Raw genomic sequence first — 13801 nt, forward strand, 5'->3', positions numbered from 1 at the left:
TAACACGGTGCGACGGTACAGGAAGTAGTACGAAACTTGGGCGAGAAAACGTCCGTCTGTCCGTCGATAGAGATCAATTCACGATTTTCACGGGCAGTCTCTGTTCTGTTCGCCTAGATTGGTTCGCGACGCCTCTCAACGTCCGTTCGACCGGTAACTACGACGTTCGCGGCTCTCGAGGTTCCTGTTTGCTTAATTATCCTACAGTTTTTCCAGCGACCGGCGCTTTCCCTCTTTCTAAATTTGATTATCTTCGAACGCGTAACGCGATTAGAATCGATCCTTTGGAAAACACTCGTACGAGTGCGCGTAAATATACATATGTATTTATATATATATATATTTATTTATTTGTTTATTTATATATCTGTTTTTTTATTTATTCATTTGTTTATGTATATATATGTAGGTAGAACCGAGCGAGGACTATTTCGCATCGAACACAATGGTAGCGACCGAGTAGGATCGCGAGGCCGAAGCGGCGGAACGCGAGGCGTCGTTAACTCGTCCGTTGCATCGTAGCAGCTCGCGCCGTTTGCTCGATCGCGATCGACGACGCGTGTGCGTTCCGACGCGTCAAACGATCGATACCCGCCTCCGTTATCGGTCCTCCCGTTCCATCTTTTCCTCGACGTTTTTCGCTGGCAAACGCTGTCAAGGTCGCCGGGTCGTGAAATAATATTGTCGAACGATTCGCCGCGAGATCGAAGATCGTGAGGGGAGGACGCGAGATGGTCGACCCGCCGAATCTCTCAGTCACGTTCAAATCCGCAGCTGAAACGAGCGTGGGGAGCATCGAAACTCGCTCGCTCGTCGTTCGCGCGCGTCGGTCGCGTCCCCTTTTGCAAACACGTTCTCGACTCGATTCTCCTACGGACAAACGACCGGCCTTAGAACGGAAACGACCGACGATTCCCGGGTTTGCCACTGGGAGAAGGACTCAGTGTTCGAATCTGGCGCCCATATCGGATCATAGAATCGAAGACGTTTCGAGTTTAACCGCGAGAAAGATGTAATCGCGTGCGCGGATAACCAAGCGACGATTCGATCCTCTGCGAGACGTCTCCGCATGCCGTGGCTCGAATTCGCTAGCCTCCGTCGCTCGGGACGGCGGGTCCACCGTCTAGGAATCCTGCTGCTCGTCTCGTTATCTCTCGACCTCTGGCCTCTGTTGGGTCTCCGGTCGGTCCTTGCGCGTTCGCATTCGCGTCGCGATCTCCTACGCGGTCCAACATGCGTCTCCTCTAGCGCATCGGGCTTTCCTTGCGAATCGTTTCGCGAGCGATCGCGCAGATAATCGGAAACGCGTCGCGTCGGCCACGAACGGAACTCGCGGGAGGGTCGCTCGGGTCCGGTTTACTCGCGAAAGTCAGCCGGCAATGGTTGGGGTAGAACTGTCGCGCCCGAGCCGCAGCAGCCCGCAACACACGACCCGACCGATTCTCTCTCCTCTTCTCTCCTCTCCTCTTCTCTCCGCCACCGGTTCTCTCTCTCTCACTCTCTCCCTCCCCCTCTCTTTCTCCTCTTCACTCCTCTGGCCACCACCGACGTCCCGCGTTCTCGCTTTTCTCCACACCCCCTCCCAAGCTTTTACCTTGCCTCTCCCTGCCTCCATCCCTCTATCCTTTCCACCGATCATTGCTATTCGCCCCAACCCCCTCGTTCGCGTTCCAAGGGTGGTGGTAGTAGATAGGGAGAGGGTGAACCAAAGAGAGTGACGGAGGAAGAGCGAGAGAGAGAGAGGGTGAGAGAGAGAGAGAGATCACGCGCGCGCGCGAATCCATTCCGTATTCGGCTACAATTCGTCCTTTCGCGTATCCGCTACCCCTGTCCAAGTTGCTAGCGATTCCGATCCAATTCTCTGCCTTTGCCTCATTTCTTTTTTTCTCTGTTTGCAGTGCTAATTTGCATTCAACGACCATCGGTAAGGGGGAATCGATCGAGCGGAGGAGATGCATCGAGGATAGAAACGAAGCGGCGCCGTTTTCACCGTTTGATAAGAAAAAGCGAAAGTTTCTCGCTTCGATCGAATCACCGATCGTCCGTGGAATCGAGGAGATGCGAAACGTGTACCGAGGTCGGGGAAGTTGCAGTCGGACGGTCTCATGGTCTGACGGTCGTGCGGTCCATCGTCGCCCCGTGGCCTGTAGTCCGGTGGCCCGTGGTCCGTAGAAAAATGGGCGAGGCATTGCCCTTCCGTGAACTTTCAGCTTTGGCGGATGTAGGTGTCCCAGCCGACCGAATCCTGAAAGGAGGAGAGCGTGACCCGTTTTTCGTCTCGCTTCTCGAATCCAGACCGTTCGTCTTGCGCGATTCGCCCTTCTCGTTCGCTCCGATCGGATCCGAGCCGCTCCGAGATTTCACGAGGTCCGTACCGCTCACGGCACGGGGGTGGATCGCAGCGCTACCCCTGCATACGGAACTTCGTTCCGCTCCACTCTGCTCCGCTCCATCCCGACGATATTACGCGTACACTTTCAGCTGACGCGCTCACGCGAGCCGCTCGCCGCTCATCCTCCGATCAGCCTGTTCGCGCGGCTCGCGAATCTTTTTCTCGATGCTTCCGATCTGCGATCGTTTTCGTTATGTACAGAAAAACGGACAACCCTCTCGTTTTATTACAGTTTCTGCTCTTCCGGATTGTCCGAAAAGTTTTAAACCCTCTCGAGTACCGTGACCGGAAACTATGCGAATCGCGTACTCGAAAAGTAAATCCGCCGTTCGTAACCATATTTTATATTGTATTAAAACTTTTCTGACAATTCAATGACCGATCATCGAATTGGTGGTAGATACGCGAATCTATTTTGCGCTAGATAATGATGTTACCGATCAAGTCCGTTTATGGAAATTACAAGCTACGAACACGCAAAGGTTTCGCCATAACGTGTATCGATGATCGCAGCAATACCGTTCACCGAATAGCGCGAACCACGATTGCAGCGAATCGCGATCAATTCATGAAGAATGCAAAGGATAATCCTTCGAATTCTATTAGCGAAGCGAGCGAGAAACGACCGCCGCGCCGAACGAAAAGTCTAGCGAACCTGCACGCGCTACCGCTGGCTCCGATCGCCGAAGCGTAACTCCCCGCTTGTAATCGTGGAAAAGTCGAAACCACACCCTGTCGCGAGATTTCGCCAGCCACTAGGACGGCCCAGGGTAGCGAGGAGGCGGATCGACGACGAGTCCGAGAGGATTCCGATGAGTCCTAATTGGTCGGGCTCTTGTCGAAAATAATCCGAATGGGTGTAACCGGGGGGCTAAACGTTGCTCGTAAAGCGTCCGAACGGCGTGGACTACGCGTGCGTTTCGGCGAACGAGGATCACGGTGTGGCGAGCGAGTAGCTACGAGCGTCGACGAGCGTGTACGAGCTTGCGGCTCGCACTCGCGCACGCTATCGTATCGCGCGCGCCGGCTTCGAGGAAGCTCGCAGCTTCAATCTTCCTCGCGACTTCGCTTCGGTCCACGAGAAGTCGAGGATTCCGGGCCTCTTTTTTCTTATTTCCCGACACGGTCCCAGTTTTCGCGCAGTTCTTCTTGTTCGGAGATCGGAAGTTTCGCGATCTGATCCGATCCGTACCGATCCAATTCGATTCGACGGCCGATCGCGATGCGCGTCGCGTCGTCCCCGGCATGACGATCGGCCGAACCGTCGCGGATCGTGAATCACTCGTCGAACCAGCGCGGAGCCAGCGTGCGAAACAGTTTCAACTTGAACGAATCTCTTTCCACCGTTTACGCTTGTATCGCGAGGACGAAATCGGTCGACGTGTCGGAACGACGAGAGAATTTCCGCGGAACCGGCGAAGTTTCTCGAGATGACGCTCGTGACGAACGCGGTGTCTTACGCGTGTCAAGCGGCTGGCAGACCTTCCTACGACGCGTTTCGGCACCATCAGCTGCAGCTCCGCCAGCAGCCCAATCATGGGCACCGGTACCACGACCGATTCCATCAGCATCGACATCATCACCGCTACCACCATCATCGGCGCCGACGTGTCTACGCCTCCGACGAGAGCCCAGCGATCGACTACCTGCAGGAGTACTTGTCTGGGAGAAACTTGGACCAGGAGGATGGGAGAAGCATCGTCGAGACAAACGAGAACGTCTCGACGCTAGAGTCAACGAGCTCGCAGCGTTGCCGCTACGAGCAACGTCTCGCGTAAGCATTCTTCCCGCGTTCTCTCGAATACGCTTTCTTCTTTCTTTCCCGTGGTATCGCGAAAGCGGTGCAAACAAATCCGGCAAAACGTCCGCTAGCCGGTTTTCGTTCTGACGTTGTTCTAATGAATTTTTCAGGTAAAGTATTCTACGGCGTGGAACAACGCGCGCGTGTTCCGTCCATCCGCTCCTCGTGCTTTCTAGCCGCCGAGCGCTGTCGTTATTCCGAAGGGATACGCGCGGATGGATTTACAGTGCATTAAGCCATTTTCGCGTCGCATCTCGCGTTCCTTTTCTACGTGTCTCTCGTCGCAACGATCAAGGTAGACGACGGGGATCGTACTCTTCCGACCACCTGGAACTAGTCCAATCGCGTCGGACCCGGTTCGTCCGGCAAACTCCTGTTACGCGAGGCGAACGTTTTTTCTTGCTTTCTTCTCAGCCTGCTCTCTTTCTCTCATTCTCTCTTCCTGCCTGTCTCCCTCAATTTTCCGCTGTTTCATGTCTTCGTTGCCATCTTAAATCTTCATCACAGTCGATCGATAGAACGGTTTATCTTTAAATCTTCAAACACGGTTTCGCGTTTGGGTTGATCGCGCGAGCAAGGACGAAGGATGTTGGTTCGTGTCTCTAAAATGAAAAGTAGATCGGTAAAAGATGGAAGAGAATTTCGGAGAGAGTATAGGAGATGATATTAGACCGTTTGGTGCACGCAGGTCGCAGCCGTCTCCGTACGCTTTGGACTCGGACGACGCGTCGTCGGTGGTGTCCGCGGACGCTTCCGCCGATTTCGAGACGGTCTCGATCGAGGCGGAGGAAAGCAACGAAGCGAACGAATCGAACGAGCTGAAACGATCCGGCGAGGCGACACAGAGGGGCCATCAAACGAACGAGAAGAACGGGAAGAACGAGAAGAACGAGAGGAACGAGACCGAGCACGTGCCGCATCCCCACGCTGCGTTGGACGCCACAGCCTCGACCCACGGGCCTCGCAGATGCCTCCTCTGGGCCTGCAAAGCATGCAAAAAGAAAACCGTCACTGTCGATCGTAGAAAAGCGGCTACGTTGCGAGAAAGAAGGCGTTTGAGGAAGGTTAGTGTACACGAGCCAACCGTTTCTTCCGGTTCTCGTTTCTCACGGCTCTCTGGTCTCCATAGGTACTGGAAAAGGTTCGCACACTACCATCGAATTGCTTCTAATACTTTCCAAAAATGATATAACGATAGCGGTCTCGTAACAGTTCATTTCGCGTCGATGCTCTATCGTTTATGCATTTTGTAGGTGCTGAGAGAAAGGTTAGAAACGAAAGGTTCGCGACTTTAAACGTGGAAATAGAGAGACAGGCGTTTCTAGCGTTCTGCGAGGACTGTCCTGCGTTCCGAACAAGAGGATAACGCTGGTGTGGTTCGTGCGATTCAAAGGAAACGTTTAATCGCTGGGAGACAGGCCGTTATCGGAAAGTCCTGCGTGCCCGAGACCCGACCTTAAATATGTAATCCGGTGTAGCCACTGTTATTCCTACACCGAGTAGGGCAATAATCAACTAATATTTAAAAGCGACTAATAGTCTTGTTGAACGTTAGTCATAGCAAAATAGTCATTAGTCAAAACTTTTTGATTAGTTAGTGATAAGTAAATGGAAAATAATTAGTCACAGCTATAAGTAATCGTTAGCTATTGCTTATTAGTGAATTAGTAGTTGATTCAGTCACTATTGTGCGATTAACATACATTAATATTATTAATTAGCTATCATTAACTAGTCAAAAAGTTTTGGCTAATGACTATTTTGCTATGACTAACATTCAAAAAGACTATTAGTCATTTTTAAATATTAGTTGATTATTGTCCTACTCTGTTTCTACATGATAACACCGTTGTATTCCACTCGATTTCCTCGAATCGATGGAAAAGGAAACGAATTTCTATTCGACTTCCGTTTGCCGCGATCGCATCGATCAATTCTGATCCAGCTTAAAGTTTCGCGGTCTAGTGAAGTTCAACGATGATTTGATCCACGAAGAGAGAACATTTTCCGGCGCCTAGTATCTCCACGAATAACAACTACGGCCAGATAACAGCTATCGGGTTTACAGGTGAACGAAGCGTTCGAGGTTCTGAAAAGGAGGACGAGCAACAATCCCAATCAGCGGCTGCCAAAGGTGGAGATCCTGCGGAACGCGATCGAGTACATCGAAGGCCTGGAAGCGTTGCTGCAGGCGAACGGAAGCTCGGGAACGCAGGAGCACGGGTTCGCCGAGAACGCGGTATGTAAACGCGGCGACCTCTTTACGGCTGCGGAAAATGCGGAAAATGCGGGAGGAGCCACGATATCCTGCATCGATGCGCGCCAAGGCTAGACGGCCGCGCGCGTACCAAGAGGAGGTCGTTTCTGCCTATTCCGCCGGAGTAGCTACTCGTGTCGTCGGGCGACCAGTTGATATCGGTTTCCGATACCGTATTCCCACGCGTGTCAGAAATCTCGAAACTATGACGAGCGAGTGGTTTGTTATCGTTCTGGATGCTCTCTCTATCCCGGCGTGCCGCTCCGCCTTGCTCCGCTCCGTTCTCCTCTACGCTGCGCTGCGCGGGCCGTCGCACAGCGTCCCGTCGCTCGCGAACCGCACGTTCAACGGCCCGTCGAAAAACCAACGAGGAATATTCATTCCGAGAGATTGTTCGAGGTCAAACGCACCATCAGGCATGTGTTCAACATCTGTACCGAGGTAGGGGAGTCGCGGCATCATTGTGGTTTTTTGCGAGATTTTCGAACAAGTTCGCTCCGGAAACGCAATCTCAGGATCTCTGGATCTCGGAATCTCGGAATCTCGTCGCGACGCGTCGAAAGCCTCGGCTCAGGGCTAGGTTGTGAGACGCTTCTCGAGGGGATTATACAATGAAATATATTTGCCTGGCCTTCTGCGTAAACCAGTCGGACCGTGGTCCGCTCTCTAAATATACGCTCCGCGACGAGCATCGATTCGAGCCGGCGCGATACACCATGTTTTCGATCGTTTTGAAACAAGATCGACTCGCGCCCAATGTCTTCGTTGCTTCTTCTTCTTTTTTTCGACATCATCGACGATCGATTTGAATATACTCTTCTCGAGGAAGTATCGTTTGGGTAAAGGGAATCTCTCTGCACCGTGAGATAGTGGCCACGCTGTAATCCAGCCCGAGAAGCCCGGACCGATATCGAGGGCACGGAGCCATCTTCCAGAGCAAACATCGCGCTCATTTAAACCAGAGTCTTAGCATGACTCGGCGACACGACGCGACGGTATCCTACTTAATGATAAAAGCCTCACGGGCCTCGCTCGGCTACCCTGCACCGCGTCGCGGTGTCTTTTCCCTGGTTTTCGAAATCGTTTCAGCGGCAAGCAGTGACTTTTCTGTTGACCCTTGGTCAGGGTACTAGGAAACGCTCGCGCGCATCGCGGTCGGTCTATTCCAACCGAGAGTACTGCTATTTTTATTTCGAGCGGAAATCCTGAATCTGGATGGCTCGTAGATGGGGATGAGACTTGATGCTTTTCTCGCCTGGGGGTTGCGAGACGACAAACGACTCGCTCCCTCTTATCTTTTACCTGAAGTTCCGAGCACTCCCTCGATCGAAACGTATCTTCTCCGTGGAGAGAGACACCGGTAGTCCGGTAGGGGTGGCCGGTTTCTCGTAACCGTGACAAGTTGCGAGCGCGCGTGGATGTGCGTGTTCCTGGCTGTTCGAGACTCGCGACTCGCGGCTCGCGGCTCGCGACCGCCGCTGCCAGGCCGCGGTAAGTGCTGCGAGGAACTGCTTTCACTCCGAGAATAGTTGGCCACGACACCGCATATAGATGCGCCGCGACAAATAAAGGAACTCGACTCGGATAAAATGTGTACGCAGTGTTTAGTGGCCTGCAGAGTGGAGGAATGAATGAGGGAAAGAAGGCGAAAGGGATCAGAGAACTCGACGCCGATCGGCATTCCGGCGGCTGCTCGAGGATCCCCAGGCATCGTCCACCCTTCGTTCTTCGTACTCCGGCGAGAATTCTCATCGCGTCCCTCCGCTCTGAGAGTGGAGGCTGTTTTTCCAAATTTCCGCGAGACGAACGTTCGAACGGTCGAACGACCGCGCGCACTTTCCACGCGTTCCATCCCCTACCAGGCTTCTTCTCCGTCCCACGGGCGCTCCAACCACTCCTCGGCCGACGAGGATTGCGCGAGTCCCTTGCCGAACGCCACGATTGACCTACATTTCCCGAGCGATCGAAACGAACGAGCCGCGACACCGCGCGTGTCCTTCGTTTCCCGTTTCCCATCTCCCATCTCCCATCCTCCATCCCCCATCCCTCATCCCACCGCCCCGCATTCCGTCTTCCGAGGCTTGTCTCCTCGCAGCTGATTTCCTGCTTCTCCGATTCGCGAATCAAAACAAGATTGTTTCGTTTGCAGGGTGCGGACTCGCCGCGATACGTCACGGAGAGGCTCAGACAGTTCTCGGACCCCCTGGCAAGATTTCAGCCCATCAACGGTGAGTGAACGAGAGGCCCGAGGTGGGAGCGAATGCTGACGAAATAACGCGTAAGCTCGTTTTCGGAGGCTAAGCGAGGCGAGAGGCAAGGCAAGAAACGCTCGAAATGCTTGAAACACTCGGATAGGCGAAATTGTCTATTAAGGAGGCAGCGACGGACGCATCGACCGGCTCATCTTCGTCGGCGTTTCCAAAACACCGAATCGCTCTTGATTCTGATATTTTTAAGTAGATTAATGCCAGACACGAGACGCAGCATTAAGCAGATCGGTATTAATGAGTTTTGTCACCCTTGAGTGACACTCGGCTTCTATTCGGTTACACTCGTTGCTATAGATAGCCCACCCGTGAGCTTCCGAGATGCAACGATTTCATCTCTCGGTGGAGTGGCTGCTTCTACCGCGTATCCCTCTTGGCCCCTCCACCGCGTCGAGACGAGAGAAGAGAGACGAGAGACGCAAGATGGGAGATGGGAGACGCGAGACGAGCTCACCGCCGAGCGGCACGCGTCACGAGTCACGAGTCACGAGTCACGAGCCGCGACCAGTCAGGCGTCAAGCTGGTAGCTCGCGATGCTACCACCTTCGAGAAACACCAAGAGTTCCTCTTCTACGAGGAACACGAGAAAACCCGTCGACATCGGCACGCCCGAGACCATGTATTTCTCCGTTATATTGTATCTCGCGAACAACGGAGTCGCGGCGCGCCGCCGCGCCGCTCCGGCTTCCCGTCGATTCAGCTCCTTGTTTCTTGCTATTTTCGCGCGACATTCGTAAAGTTTCTCGTTTTTCCGAGCTGTACCGAAAATGCGGCGGAATTAATTGGCCTACATTCTGAAAATAGACGAGCAGCCGTGTCCGTTCGCCCATCCGGATAGCACGCAGACTCGCGCGGGACGATCGGGAGTCGACCGAATGCTCGGACGAGCAACCATCGATGACACCGATCGAACAAACATCGCCGAACGCCGCCGCAAGTTACAATGCCGCGGCTTGTCGCATTTCGTCCCATCTTGGCTCGTGTCTCGCAGCGCGGGAAATCACGGAATCCCGATCGTTAAAATAACTCGGGATTCGTTAACGTAAATGAATACCTGGGAATCGGCGAGCGTGACACATAATTCAGAGGGGCGAAAGGGTAACCGTACATCGGGCGAGACGAGCGGGAGCAAAAGGCGCGTGCCGTGTTCGATGCTAGCGAACAGCCAACTTATCGTCGCCTATTCGCAACTACCGGTATTTCGAAACGCGACGGTACTCGATGCCTGAGACAAGAGGAGACAAGAGCGAGTCGCAAAAGGAGGCTCGAGCACTGATAAATAGAGGACCGAGCTACTGGTACCTCTATAACTCACAATCGCACCGCTACGCCTCCGCCTCAAACTCGGCCTCTGCGAAAGGAAAAAGGCGACGGCAATGCAGCCCCTCTGTAGGAATAGACGCGGCTGCGGCTGTGGCAACGAGAAACAAGCTCCTCCGGTGTCGCGACGGTGCCAAGCGATTTACCGAACCGTAACCCACTAACGTAGACTCTGATCGTTTTAATTAATGCCCCGCGGTTGCGTCCCATTTAGTCAGCGTTGTCTCAAAAGGATCCTTGTCGTTCCCACCGAACGCGTTCTACGATCCTGCCGCGGGGAAGGAGCGTGATCCACAATTGCACCCGACGGCAACGACGAGAGAATCGGTGTAAACGTCCAGAAACACAGAGAGAGAGAGACTTTTGATCTTGCCGTTATCTCGCGAACGACGTTGCTCTTTTCTTTCTCCATCGATCCCCGAGTCAGGATTACGGGACAGGATTCGATTAACAGCATTCTGGGTTGCGTCCATCGTGAACATTTGTAGCGATGCGAATCGGAGGATCTTTGAAAGACGAGAAAACTCGAACCGCTCGAAAGTGCCATATATTGCCACGGTACATTAGTATGACGCATCGTCGCCGGATCATCCTTTTGCCGACGGAGCGCAATGCGCGTTTAAACGCAACCGAAGTCGCGGCCAAAATACATACTTTACTGCATCCAGATATTCGTAAACGTCTCTCGAAAATCCCGTCGGCTCTGTCGCTTGGTTGATTTTCCTCCCTCTCTCTCTCCCCCCGGGCAAGAGGGGCTCCCTCTTTCTCTCTCTCTCTCTCTTACTCTCGCTTGCTGTCTCTTTCCCTTTAGCAGAACCTCGTCTAAATTCGCGTTTCTACTATTACCCGTATTTTTCGATTTTCTCGGCTTCTCGCGTCCAGAGTGCAACGGTGCTTGTGCACGCGCGATCAGCCAGGCAATCTCCGACAACTTGTAAGCAGTGCAGCCGAGGAGGGTGGGTTTTCCCGTCGGTGTTGCGAGATCGGGACGTCGCGTCGTCGCGCGTCCGCCTTTCGTTAATGAGACCGAATCAAAGGTTCTTTGTGCTCCGAGGAGACAGATCCGGCACGAACGAATCGCAATACACCAAGTTCTTTGAGGACAAACCGGCGCAATTAAGTCGCCCCGATTTACCCTCGGCTGAGATTTTGGTCGCGATTTAAACGCTTGGCTCTTATCGCTGTTCCGATGAGCTCGCGGATCGGTCGATCCTTCAAGCGATCATCGGATCTCGGCCTCCATTTCCCGATTGATCGACCTCCGAATGTTGATCTACGAATACGACGCAACGATCGTCAGGATCGCAGTCTCGTTGCCGTCCTTTCGGAACTTCGATTTCCGTTCGATTTCACTGGTCGAAAATTACACGCGTTTGGCAGGCAGCCGCGCGTGTAGCTTTTCCTGGACACGTCATGGTCGGAGAAATATCGTGTCGGAGATGCGATTCGTAAATCAGAGGCAACCGCGATTCGCCGGTTCACGCGCACGGCCGTTCTTCCACCGATCGATAGTTTGGATCTTTTCCAAACGGCAACGAGGAATCGGGAACGGTTACCGTTCAGGATATCGCGAGGATACCACGTTCCGAATCCGGATGATAACGTTCGCGCGCATCTGTTCGCAGGATTCGAGCAAGCGGAGTTGCAGCCTGCCCAGGTCACCGGAAGCAGCTTGGACCGTCTGAACATGATCGTACAGAGCATCAACGATCCGTCACGTCCGATCGTCGAGCCGCACCAACATTCTTGCCACCACTGAGAACCAGGGAAACAGTATTAGAAGACATCGAACGACTGTTCTGGACCGCTGGATTCGCCAACCGGATATGAAGTTCCTAAATCCGAGCCCCGAGCCCCGAAACCCGAGTCCCGAGCCCAAACGAAATCTCATCGAAGTTCGATTAATACGATCCTCATTACCTCGCCGAACTACTTTCGGTCCCTCTGGAGATCTAGTCCGATTCTCGAGAGAAACATAGCGGATCAAAGCGCGCGCGTTACGAGCAAGAAAATCTCTCCCGTCGTCGTCAACGAGTTGGAGAATCCTACCATCACATTTCACGATTCGTCGCATATTACGTGTACACTGTCCGTCGACAGCATGGATTCCGCTTTCGTCATTATTGAAAGGGTAGAGTACGCAAGCTATACGAAACCTGACCCATACTTTTTGCCGGTAGTGTACACGTACGTACATGTATACACATTAACGAGTACGTTTCATCGCGCTATGCGACAATAAAGAAAGCTAAAGCACACCGAGAGACGCTTTATTTCCCGTGCACTTAGTTGCTCGGCTCTTTCCGTCTTGAAACCTATCCAAAAAGCTGTTTAGCCGTATTACCCGGGCACCTGAACAAATTCTAAGCTCGATGAAATCGGATTTAACACCAGGCAAAGAAGAAGGAAAAGAAAAATGCATACTAGCGTGTCGGGTTATAGACTGTGAAGGGTTCGCGAATCGCTGAATAATTATATAAAAACGTTTCAGTTGCACGCGAATGCCACCTAGACAAATTTCCAAGTCAAGATCGGTCATCGAAAAACGCATGCCTACCCGTCGAGGATTAAATGGAGAAGACACGTCCCGGAATAGTATGCTCGTACGCTACTTGTTAAGTAGCCTGTTCTTCCCTCGTTTCTCCCGGACCCTAATGGCTAAATGGTTCGATCGCGGAGACAGCTGGAGATTCGGTCGATTTATGGCCGCTATCTCGAACAGTCGACACCGCCGTACTGACGTGTGGCGAGGCGGCACGACCAAAAGACCAACACAGGAAGCAACAGATTTTTTCTGGGCTTGTATATTCGACAGTTAGTAAAGTTGACACAGCAACGCTGCGATCCCTTCGCCGACGCATCGGCACGTCTTCGGGATACGTTCTTAGCGCGGTGTCCCACGGCCAAGGGCTCATGTCCCATGGGACACGCATCGTGCATCTGCTACAGCCCTCCTTATTCCTAAATGGAACACCCTCCGTACCGACTTACGCCCGACTCATCTTTCCCGAGGCAATTTTCTATTCCTCTGTTTTTAGGAACACGGTGGGACGATTGTGTCACGTACCGGACCACCGGATACGAGCAACCCCTCGAGGGGATGGTACGATTACTTCGAGTTAACGTTTCAGTGAACAGCGAAAATACGATCGCATCGTACGGACAACGCGAGACGATCCCATTCTTGGTCGTGTTCTTGTCTCTACGCGGTGTTCGGGTTCCTCCAGCCGGTCGCCCGTTCGAATCTGCGATCTGGCAATCTGCGATCGCAGCAATTAAAGGAAAAGCTCGAAAACAGTTTGGTGTTCGGCAGCCAGGGTTGCTCGACATTAGCCGAAAATATCCATGTCGCGGGAGTAAGAATAGTAGGGGACGACATAAATATTTTCGGAGTTACTGACCCGTCAAAATTCTCGGCACTTTGAGTCGGCGAACGTCTCTAGAACGGGCCGCCACGCGCCATGCTTCGACGCCGCCGGTGTATATTTTGCAACTACCCCTTGCAGCGTATGCAAACGCGTGTCTTTAAATCGCGATTCGTGCGAGCGACGAATCGCGTTCGTCTTGTTGCCTCGTTCTCGGACGCAGTTTGCTTCCCCGCGTGGAGTTTACGACTCTGTGAAGCGATCATGAAAAAGAAATTAAATATCACTCGACACCGAGAACATTGAAAAATAATTTATACATTTATTCGTTTGCAACCTGATGTCCGAGGCCGCGAAATCTTCTATGTAGCGAAAGCAATCGACGTTGGATTAACGAGC

General features: G+C 52.9%; 1 protein-coding gene across 2 annotated transcripts; it reads left to right on the forward strand.

Moving 5' to 3' along the window:
- Positions 1–3098: 3098 nt before the first annotated feature.
- On the forward strand, positions 3099–11966 carry Nau (myogenic-determination protein nautilus). 2 transcript variants are annotated; one of them, XM_076424089.1, is made up of 5 exons: positions 3099–4166; positions 4882–5257; positions 6262–6432; positions 8600–8678; positions 11663–11966. In XM_076424089.1, exons 1-5 carry the CDS (start codon positions 3823–3825, stop codon positions 11794–11796), a joined length of 1104 nt encoding a protein of 367 aa, XP_076280204.1. In that variant the 5' UTR covers positions 3099–3822; the 3' UTR covers positions 11797–11966. The 2 variants fall into 2 exon arrangements, with proteins under 2 accessions (XP_076280204.1, XP_076280205.1); XM_076424090.1 differs by having other exon boundaries at positions 8600–8728; positions 11663–11785.
- Positions 11967–13801: the final 1835 nt, after the last annotated feature.

The sequence above is a fragment of the Lasioglossum baleicum genome, chromosome 5, assembly GCF_051020765.1.
Source record: "Lasioglossum baleicum chromosome 5, iyLasBale1, whole genome shotgun sequence".
Taxonomy (NCBI): domain Eukaryota; kingdom Metazoa; phylum Arthropoda; class Insecta; order Hymenoptera; family Halictidae; genus Lasioglossum; species Lasioglossum baleicum.